At 37.3% G+C, this 11425-nt stretch overlaps 1 protein-coding gene across 1 annotated transcript; it reads right to left on the reverse strand.

Moving 5' to 3' along the window:
• Positions 1–9119: 9119 nt before the first annotated feature.
• LOC125812144 (uncharacterized) lies at positions 9120–10009 on the reverse strand. Its single transcript, XM_049491627.1, has 3 exons — positions 9852–10009; positions 9597–9735; positions 9120–9503 (listed from the first exon to the last, which is right to left on the reverse strand). The coding sequence occupies exons 1-3, from the start codon at positions 10007–10009 to the stop codon at positions 9120–9122; spliced, it is 681 nt and encodes a 226-aa protein (XP_049347584.1).
• Between the last annotated feature and the right edge of the window lie 1416 nt (positions 10010–11425).

Consider the following 11425-nt stretch of genomic DNA (forward strand, 5'->3'; position numbering starts at 1 on the left):
CCCTACCCCACCTTCAGTGTATGGTAAGCTCATTTTGTCTAGAGATGCCCAGTGATATTTCCTTTTATTTTGATCCCTTCCCTAGTAAAAATTAGCAATGATAGTCTCAATGTATTTAATAGTTGTACTTGGGGGGGGGGGGGGGGAGAAAGGGCAGCCATAGTATGAATAGGTATAGATTGCAAGGCATGTTTGATCAATGTAATTCTGCCCCTAAAACTATGTATTCTTGCCTGCCAACCACACACTTTTTTGGAAACCTTCTCCACTAAATGAGAATAATAAATGATCCTTTCTACCAATATAAAGAGGACATCCTAGATACGTAATAGGACTGTTTTTCTGTGAAAAAGTAGTCACTTCTTTAATGGTATGGATGATGTCTTGTGCTGTATTATCAAGAACCATAAAATGACTCTTTGCTTTGTTAATAAGTTGTCCAGAGGTACTTTCATATTCCCTTAACATGTCCATAATAACCTTCATGGAATGTCTATCTGTAGATGCAAAAATAATAACATCGTCTGTAAAACTCAAGTGAGTAATCTGTGGTCCTCTAGGTTTCATGAAGAAACCTCTGTAATTAATATTCTGATGTATAGAATTAAGTAACCTAGTCAATACTTCTGCTCGTAAAATAAATAGGGCTGGGGATAAAACGTCTCCTTGCTTAAGTCCTCTAGTGGAATGAAAAAAACCATGACGATGTCCATTAATGATTATAGAATACCAGTTGATACTCATTATTCTCCACACTAAATCAATGAATAACTCCCCAAAGCCAAATCTCCTAAGTATCAAACATGTAAATGACCAAGACACTCTATCGTATGCCTTGGTCATGTCGAGTTTGATTACCACATTATTTCCTGTATATGGCTTTTTAATACCATGAGTAATCTCTTGAGCAAGAATTATACTTTCTGTAATACTTCTACCTCTTACAAACCCGGACTGATTGTCTGATAATAATAGTGGCAGAATAGTAGCCAATCTCATTCTCAAGATCTTAGAAATTATCTTGTTAGAGAAATTTGTAACGACCCGGAAAATGATAGAGTGAAACTAGAGCCTCACATGTGAGGTTGGAGTCGAGAACTTAATGAAATAGTTATAATTGAATTTGACCCAAAAAGTTCTTAAAATGTGCTTCGGAAGTTACCGGAAACTTGTTTAGCTGTATATAAAGAGATCCGTTTCGTTTTTCGAAAATACGACTTCATATTCTTGTTTAGGGGGTCAAATTGAGTGGGAAATGGGTCTAACCCAAATTTTAGAGCAACCGTATCAAAATCCGAAATTTCCAAGTGAAGCCTTTTTCGAGGGTCTACTTTGGAGGGTCATATCTCCTAGCACACAAATAATTGGGTGGCCCATAACATATCCATGGAAAGCCCTTTGAGTTAGCTACCTAACTCACTTCGTTTCACCTCATTCGGAGTTCGGACGAAGAATTTATGCCCATTTTCGTAAAATCTGTCCGGCAGGAAATGCAAATTTCCAGTGACCGAAATTACTGTTCACCCGCCTCTTTTTTTTCTAAGTGTTGGACCATTTTTTCCAAAGGACATATATTATTTCCTAGAAATTATAAAACCCTTTTGACCAAAATTCTTCCATTTAAATCACTCCAATTAGGAAGAAAAAAAAAAGAAACCCTCCCTCTCTCAAAACCCCATGGAAGCTCAAGGTGAAAGATGGAGCTAGGGTGGATGGTGGCTGCTGATTTCTTCTCTAATTTCGTTTGGTTCTTGAAGAATAAGGTATGGGGACTCTTCATCTTTGATTCCTTCTTCAATCAAAGAGTCAATCCAAAAGATTTCAAAAGTTGTTCAAAAACTCAAAATCCTAATTTCGATTCTAGCATGGGTTCTTGCATTAAATGTTTTTTTTAATGAGGATTTATGTTATTATTGATGGTTTTAAGAAAGGAAATTCCATGAACCCATGTCTTTGCAAATTTCCAAAAGTTGGCTTATGAAGTGGGGTTATTGTTTATGATTGAATGATGATAGAATTATGCTTAAATTGAGTTGAATAGTTGATTTCTATTATTATCTATGTTTATCAATTGTGAATTATTGGAGAGTTGAGGAATGGTGATTGTGGCTTTGGAAAAGGGTAAGTTGGCCTATCTTCATTGTTAATGTAGAATTGATATAAAATTTTGATAGGTTGATGTGTGATCCACTTATGGTGGAGGTGTCTACTTATGGAATGTATTATGATTGAGGCCATGAAGGGCATTATATGAGTGTTATTGTATTGTTATATTATTATATATGAATGAGGCTATATGTAAAGTCCTATATGAAGCTATATGTAAAGTTTTATGTGAAGCTATATGTGAAGGTATGGTGTGAATGAGTTTTATGTGAAGCTATATGTGAAGGTATGGTGTGAATGAGTTTTATGTGAAGCTATATGTGAAGGTATGATGTGAATGAGTTTTATGTGATCTTGTGATGATCCTATGTAAAGTGGATAGCATTGTGAGTTAAAGTATGATTTCTCATGATGTATATGTGAAATGATGTTGGATTATGAAGTATCCTGAAATGAAAATGTTGTGACTTGGTTGGTAGACTAAAGTGTCCCTCCTTGTTACTTAAAGTCTTGAATGCATGAATGTGTGAAATGGGCAAAACTAAGAAATGGTGCCCTTTCTATAAATGCTAAAAGAGGAATTCTAGGCCAAGACTTGAATCGGCAAAACTAAGAAATGGTGCCCTTTCATAAGTCTAGCTTTCCTAAGTAAATGTAAAACCATGAAATCGGTAGACCTAATGGTGGTAGCCCTTCTCATGTGTGAAATGATGAACCTTGGATCGGTAGGCCTAAGGCACCCTTCTAGGGGGATTTAATGAGCTATCCTTATGAACCTTAATTGGCCATGACTAAGAAATGGGGCCTTTCTTGGGAAGAGGTACTATGAGTTGGTTGAACTAGAAAAGGAACTTTCTCTAAGTACATATGTGATTGAATACTCTATGGGAAATAAGGCTAGCACCGAGTGGATGTGGTTAGGAAGGTGGCCTAGTTGAGTATGAGATTAGGCACAATGAACTTCCTTGGACATCCTCTAAACCATGTGCCTACATGGGTGCTTACTAGTTCTACCTTTGGCAAGTAGAACAACCTCCACGGAGTAGGATAGACTCCGGATTCCATACCTAGCTAGTATGGTCTATGTCGGTTATGCCTATTCCCATCATGTGGGATGTGCACTCTAGTTATTGGATAGGTTCTACAACGTGTAGGTAGTAGTATGGGATGCTATCTACACTTGGCACGAGTAGGCTTTGAAGATACTAAAGTGAGTTCCCTAAGTCTAACGACTATTATGTGAAAGTCCCCTTATGTGCTTGAATGTCTCCAAAATGGTTTCTTAAAGAATGTTGGTCTATTGATGTCATGTTATAAAGGAAATGTCCTTATCTAAGGTAATCTTAGGGAACACTTAAGTGTGCTTGAAGAGGTTGTATGGGCGATCACTTCTTGTCTCACTCAAGTTTGTCTTAAGCTTATATTAGGTAGAGGTCTTATGGTAATGAAATGACATGTGTTCTTTTAAAGTTAAGTTAAGCATGGGTTGTATATGGACTTATGTTAAGTATGTGTGTACTTGGCTATGGTCTCTTATGTTAATGTTGACTTGTATTATGTCTCTTATACTTGTAAAGGAAAGGTTTTATCAAATGATATGAAAGCATTACTTCCTTGAAAATGTCCTTTTTGGCATGTTTTTGCATGGTCTCCATACTTAGTACTTAATTGTGCTAACCCCTTTCTTTCCCTTTTTGAACTAAAGTGTAGGGATTTGGAGATGATGACATGTCATGGCTTTGATAGGTTTCTAAGTGTTGAGGATGAAGACTTGGTGAGTCCTCATAGATTCGAGGACAATACCCAATATGTTCTTTTATGTCTTTTTAGTATTGTTTAAGTTGTGTACGGGATTGGTCCCAAATTTTGTACTCTAAAGTATTAGATGGTTTTGAGACATCATGTATAAAGTCTAGAAAGTCTTCCGCTTGCTATTATTATTTTTTTAAATTATGAAATGTTTTCTTGGTAAAGAAAGTTTTAAATTCCTTATGGTTTTAGTGTCTATGCGATGAATGAATGCTAAGAGGCTAGTATTAGACCTCTTCGAGGTCGAGTACGCCAGTTACGACTAGGGGGTGCTCTCGGGTCGTGACAAAATTACTAAGGTTGATAGGTCGAACATCAGTGAATTTTGTAGGCTGTGCTATTTTTGGCAATAAAACTAAACATGCATGAGACATGAACGTAGGCATAATGTTACCACAAAAGAAAGATTGTACAGCTGCCAGTAAATCTTCTTTAATGATACTCCAACAAACTTGATAAAATTTACCCCCGATACCATCTGGACCTTCTACTGAATTGGGATTCATTGAAAACACAACTTGTCTGAGTTCCTCCATAGTAGGAATTTGTTGCAACATCTCATTTTGCACAGGAGTGACTACTGTAGGAATATTCTGAAGGATTCTGTCATCTATTCTATAATTCTGGCCTTGAAAAATTTATTGATAATACTCACATGCTGCCTGTGCTATTTGCTCCTCACCTTGTATCCACTCCTCATTATCATTACAAATCTTATGCAAAAATAACCTCCTTCTTGTACCTTTCATCAAAGCATGAAAATATTTGGTGTTGGCATGTCCCTCCTTAAACCATTGTAATTGAGTCTTTTGTTTAAGGATGGACTCCTCCATTTTCAAATACCTAATATACTTTGTATTTATCTGATGAAGTTTCTATATACTATCTTCATTATTGTTTGTCATAAGTTCCTCCTCTGATTGTCTGATACTTTCCTCAAATTCCTTGACCTTAGAAAAAATATCCCCATACTCTTTCTTGGATCAATTGCTAAGAGTAGTTGTTATTCTCTTCATTTTCTGATGCAGTCTCCACATTGGATTGCCATTGACCCCCTTTTCCCAGCACTGTTGTACTGTTTTCAAAAAATTTCCAATGTCAACCAAAAAATGTAAGAACTTGAAATATTTAATATGATTCTCAATAACTTTAGTCATTTCCATCAACAGTGGACTATGGTCAGAACCAACAGAGGATAAATTCTCAATAGTAGTTTGAGGAATAACCTCTAACCATTTATCATTAACCATAGATCTATCTAATCTCTTCCAAACTCTAGCTTCTGCATCCCTCTTATTACACCAAGTGAATGGAAGTCCTGTGTATTATAAATCAGTTAATTCACAAGCCTCAATTACTCCAATAAATTCAAAGCTCTTATTCATATTGTAAGGTATTCCCCCAAGCTTCTCCTCTATAGATGTGATAACATTGAAATCACCAATAGTACACCAAGGTAATTCTGTATTAGCATAAAACATAAGCCTATCCCATAAGGATCTCCTCATGTATTCTTTACATTTAGCATAGATAAAGGACATTATGAATTTTTTAGACATATCTGTGTGATGAAATGTTATTGTAATATGTTGATCATATGTTTCCATAATACTACCAATGACCTCATTAGTGCAAAATAGCCAGATTTTCCCATTATCATTACTAACTGCATAATCCATCTGTAATTGACTTCTCACTGTATTTATATGAGAGTTATTACCAAATGGTTCCAGAATAGCAATAATAGATAGCTGATGTAGTTTCTTGATAGTTTGAAGCCTTTCCAAGGATCCTTTGGTATTGATTCTCCTAGCATTCAAACAAATGACCTTAATCATTCAAAACCTTTTGATTTGGGCCTAGTCATGGGCCTGCTAGAGTTGTCAGACATGTTGGTAACAGGGTTATTAGTTTGATGTCTAGTTTGTTTTCTTCCTCTTGGGGATAAACCCTGTTGTTCAGTCATTAATTGAACATTAGAATACTTATCCCGAAAAGTAGAACCAACAACCTGATCAACATGTGTCATGATGTCATCTGCATCTTCATCAGAATCATCCATAGATTGGTTATCAGGATCAAGATCATCCTCAGAATTAAGAACCCCATAATCATCAGGAGTCACCTTAAGCTTCTTACCTTTATTACCTTTATTAACAACCTGTTCATCATCATTCTGTCTTATATTTGTCATATGTTGATCTTGATTAGAGAACTGTTTGTCTGCAACTATAACATCTGATTCCTTACCCATACTCTGTTGCAGTCTCTTTTTGATAGCCTATCTTTTCTTTTTACTCAACCTGTCACCAGATTTATTATTAAATTTGTCGTGTTGTTGCCCTGTATCTGTAACCTAATGAGTGACTATTTGTTGTTGATTATTGATAGGGGTAGCAGGGGCACTATAGTCTCCACTAGGGTCACTATCCACATCCTCATGCCTAGCATGAGTCAATTCCCCCCTCCCTTTGGAAACCCCTTCCTGCAAGTTAGTAGGTGTCTCCTGTCCCTTCTCATCCAAACCTCCAACAGGTACCTCAGCAATAATATCAATATTAGTAATGGGGTTAGGGGTTGGGAGCATTAAGTCAATACCTGTAACAACTTGTCCTGTAGACACTTCCTGTCTTTTATTAATCTGTGGTATCTGTGTAAAACTTTTATTCTCCTGTACAGGCTTGTTAATGTTGTGCTGTCCTGTGTTTGCTGACTTTCTATTATACTCATCTTAAACTTGCCCTTGAGCTGCTGCTGTCTGAGGTTTGCTATCACCTTTAATGCCTTTGTATTTGTCCAGAACCTCTAAACTAGGTGATGACTCCTGCATATCAAGATTAATAAATGTATTTTGAGTAGGAATATTAATTATACCTGTCTGTTTGGTGGACTGATCTGCTTGGATGGTACTGTCTCTAGGAGTCTGTGCTTGATTATTGTTCCTTCTCCTTTGTGTTTGCCACTAATCATCTTGTGGATACTGCATGTGCTCCTGATCTCTTTGCTGCTTATAATATTGATTATTATCTTCCTTCTGCTCACTTTCTTTATAACCCTTAGATTGTTGCGGATTATTATCCTTATCTTTAGTATGCTTGTTCCTCACATTCTCCAACTCCTTTTTCTTTTTGTCCTCATCTCTTTGCCTTATGGTACAGTCACTTTCCAAATGTCCTTGGTGTTTACAGTAGAAACAATAATCCGAAATATTATCATACTCTATTTTCTGCCATCTCCCATCAGTGATATCCTCCCCTACATAACCTATCCAAATGTAAGGGGGTCTCTTTTCAGTAAGATCAACTTGGACATTCACACTTGCTTGACTACCCATAGTCTTTTTAATAGATGCAGAATCCAAGAATAAAACCTTGCCAATAGGTGAAAGCAGTCCAGAAACAAAGTCCTTATTATAGCAGTGCCAGGGTAACCCAGGTAAGAAAATCCAAATAAGGACTATAGGAGTTTCTTCAGCCGGTTTAAAATTGGGAGTCCACAGTTGAATTCTCGTTACCTGCCCTGCTATACTCATCCTTTGCTCAGTCCAAACCATATTATAATCAAGCTCATTATCAAGATCATTGTATACATGTCTAGAATTAAAATGGGTAATTTTAACTCCCCCGGACAGTTGAGTTTGTAAGATGAAATTATTCCTAATGATCTCCACTTTAGGCATAGTGTTACTAAATTTCCCAATGAGGGTACATTTGTAGGTGGCTGCTAAATCTTTCATGACCTCTTCTTTCACATACAACACTGCAGGCAAACCTTATTTAGTTGTAATTTCAGGTGGTGTCAATGTAATAGAAAAATCACTTTTGGCCTAATTATACCTAAGTCTATCAGCATAGGTCTGTACAACAGTATAGGGTGCAGGAGCAGCTAATGGATCAGTTTTGGGAAGATTAGGAATGTTACCAGTAGGACGATCATATCTAACATTAGTTGCATTAACTTTCTGAACTGATTTATCAAAAATACTAGAAATTCTAGGAAAGTTCTCTTGATAAACTTGCTGGTGATTTTTCTTTTGTTCTTTAGCAACCCAAATTTGCTCATTCTCCTTTCTACGCTGCTCATTACCAGTATTCACATGAAGTTAACTCGCAGGAATTACAGGTGTATGAGATTTATCAGGAGGTATACCTGTGTTCCTTCTTTGATTCTTGATAAGTTGTTCATCTATCTGAGAAGTGCTCGATTGTCCCAAATCTTGAACATGATGCTTTCCTTCTCTATGTTGAATTTCCATTTCCTCTTCGTTTTGCAGATTTCCCAAATTTGTCACCGGAACCCTTCCAGCTTCAACATTATGACCTCCATGACCCATATTACAATCCCCAATAACAGAATCATCACGAATCACCTTGATATTACTTTGATTTTGGTGGCGCCTTTGGGATGAATAGCCCGTCACCATCGCCTGTGTATTTCACTCAACTGAAACAGTGAAATTATGTGGGTTATTATGTCGATCTTGGAACTGAAAATCTTTTTCACCTGCCCCTTTTCCTTGAAATTGACACGAATCTTCCATGGATATATGAGTGTGAGTGCCATCCAACTCCCTTTTCGCCACAGTGTGAATCGCCTTTTCTCTCACTTGTTAGGAGTTGTAGGATGAAGCTGAAGACAATTCTGGTAACTGAGGATGTATATTTGGCGTGTGCATCACTGTAGAAGGGTCTAGTGGCCTGAATCAATCATCTGGCAACGTTTTTTCCATTCTATCGATGCTGAAACTTTGTGAATATAGATGAGATAGCTAATTTCTTGAAGAATTCTAGAGAAAAAAAAATTTAGAGAGAAAAAATTCATGAATTGATGAGGCTTCTTTTTTGCATATTAGGTTCATGTTTTGCAGTTCGAATTTAGAGTTTAGGGTTTAGGGTTATGAGACATAAACTTAGGCATAGTATAACCACAGAAGAAATATTGGACAGCACCCAACACATCTTCTTTGATAATTTCCCAGCAATGTTGATAGAATTTTCCTCCAAAACCATCCGGACCAGCTACAGAATTTGGGTTCATGGAGAACACCACTTGAGTCAATTCTTCCAGAGTAGGCATCTGTTGGAGTGTCTGATTTTGTTCTTCTATTACCATTCTAGGATGCAATTAAGAATTTCTTCCCTGATCCTGTCTTCATGGCCTGAAAACATGTTTTGGAAGTAGTCACAGGCAACCTTAGCAATGTTTCAGTCTCCTTGTATCCAAGCATCTTTAGCAGTACAAATGTTGTGGATGAATAGCTTTCTCCTCCTACCCCTCATTATGGAGTGGAAATATTTAGAATTAGTATTTCCCTCCTTGAACCATTGGAGTTGAGTTTTCTGTTTGAGGATGGAAGCTTCCAATTTAATATACTTGATATATTGAGCATTGATAATATGAAGCTTGGTTCTATTTTCTTCAGTGTTTTGTTGTATGACATCTTCTTCAGCAGCTTTGACTTGCTCCTCAAAATTAACAACATTAGAAAAAATATTGCCATATTCCTTCTTGGACCAAGTACTCAAAGTGGAAGCTAATAATTTCATCTTCTGCTGTAGTCTCCACATAGGATTCCCAGAGATCTTCTTCTGCCAACACCCTTTAACTGTATCTAAAAAATTCTCATTTTTTGTCCATCAGTGAAGGAATTTAAAATACATGATTTTGTGCTCTAGTCGAACTTCCATTTCCATGAGTAGTGGACAATGATCAGAACCAACAGAAGGGAGGTGAGTAATGGTAGTTTGGGGCATGAGATCCAGCCACTTATCATTGACCATAGCTCTGTCCAGCCTTTTCCACACTCTAGCCTCTGCTGCCCTGTGATTACACCAAGTATAATGCTGACCACTATACCCAATATCAATTAGTCCACTTCCCTCAATAATGCTAATGAAATCTAGACTTTTGTCATGTTGTAAGGTATACCTCCATACTTTTCCTCAGTAGATGTAATAACATTAAAATCCCCTATGGTACACCAAGGGATATCCATGTTAGAAAAGCGGAACAATCTGTCCCAGAGAGGTCTTCCCAGCTGCTCTCTGCATTTGGCATAAATGTAAGAAACCACAAACTTTTCTTTATGCTCCATGCTTCATAGAACAAGTGATGTGTTGATCATGCATTTCCAATACTTCACCTTCAATGTCATTGCTCTAAAAAAGCCAAATTTTGCCATTGTGATTACAAGTAGCATTGTCCATAGATAACAAGAGTTTGTATTGGTTGATTTGAGAGTTGTTTGCAAAAGGTTCAAGAATAGATATCATAGAAAGATTATACATTTTCTTGAAATTTTGGAGTCTTTCCAAAGAGCCTTGGGTGTTGATGCTCCTAGCATTCCAACATATTGTACTAATCATTAAAAACCTTTGCTCTTGGACCTAGTGTTAGGTCTGCTAGAGTTAGCAGAGGTGCTGATAGATGCTGATTTAATGAGTTCTCTAACTTGTTTTCTACCCCTTGGAGATACGCCTTGTTGATCTGCCACCTCTTGAATCTCTGCTTAGAATTCACTACGAAAAGTAGACCCAAAAGCCTTGATCAAATGAGCATTGGTTTCATCCCTTTCCTCATCATCATAAGTTTCATTGAGAGATTGAGTGTCCTCATCAAATTCATCCTCTGAATTTACCACATCATAGTCTGATTTTTGTCTTTTTTTTCCTTGGATTTTTCCCTGGAGAGTTCTTGTTGTGTTGTTGGTGCTGATTCTCTAGACTAGTCTGATTCCACTCATCATTCTGTTCGTTATCAGGAGTGTTCTGACCATCATTACCTCTTGAACCCTGCAGTTTCTGATCATTATCCCTATCAACCTGTGACCCTGGTTTTACTTGAAGGTGACCAGTATCATCATCTTGCAGAGGTTCCAAGTTTTCTGTATTCTGTATCCCTGGTTCTTCCTACAGCTGACCAGTATCATCTCCTTTCTTTGGGTTGTGTTGTTTCTGATTACTCTGCTTGTTGTGTCTTGCAATAGTGGTAGCAGGGGCTCTATAGTCCAACCTAGGGTCAGTGTGATCAACCTCATGCAGAACATGAGTCAAATTCCCCCCTTTGGTAACCCTTTCCGGCAAGTTAATAGGTTTCTCTTTACATCCCCTATCCATCCCTCCTTCAGCTTCATCAGCATACATAACAGTTTTCACAGAACTTATAGTGAGGTGTTGGGTTGTAGGGATAACATAGTCCATACCTGTGTTTTTACTGATTGTATTATGTTTCTTGTGCTTACCTGCTTTGTTGTTGGGGTTGAAAGATGGTGAGTCTTTATCTGACCCTTGTGTTGCTTGCAGCTCTTGGTATGAGGTTTTGTTCTTGTTGCATTCTGCACTATTTCCTATGCTTTGTTGCTCCTGCATTTCTAAATTAATGTAGTTATTATGAATAGAGATAGTAGGAGTTATACCAGGTACTGCTGATGCCTTTTGCATAATATCCTTGGTATTTTTGGGTGGAGGTGAGACAGGTCTCCATGCATTCTTGGGGTGAGCCTGATCCTGAT

This window comes from Solanum verrucosum, unplaced genomic scaffold (assembly GCF_900185275.1).
Source record: "Solanum verrucosum unplaced genomic scaffold, falcon-dt-bn FXZP01000623.1, whole genome shotgun sequence".
In the NCBI taxonomy this organism is placed as follows: domain Eukaryota; kingdom Viridiplantae; phylum Streptophyta; class Magnoliopsida; order Solanales; family Solanaceae; genus Solanum; species Solanum verrucosum.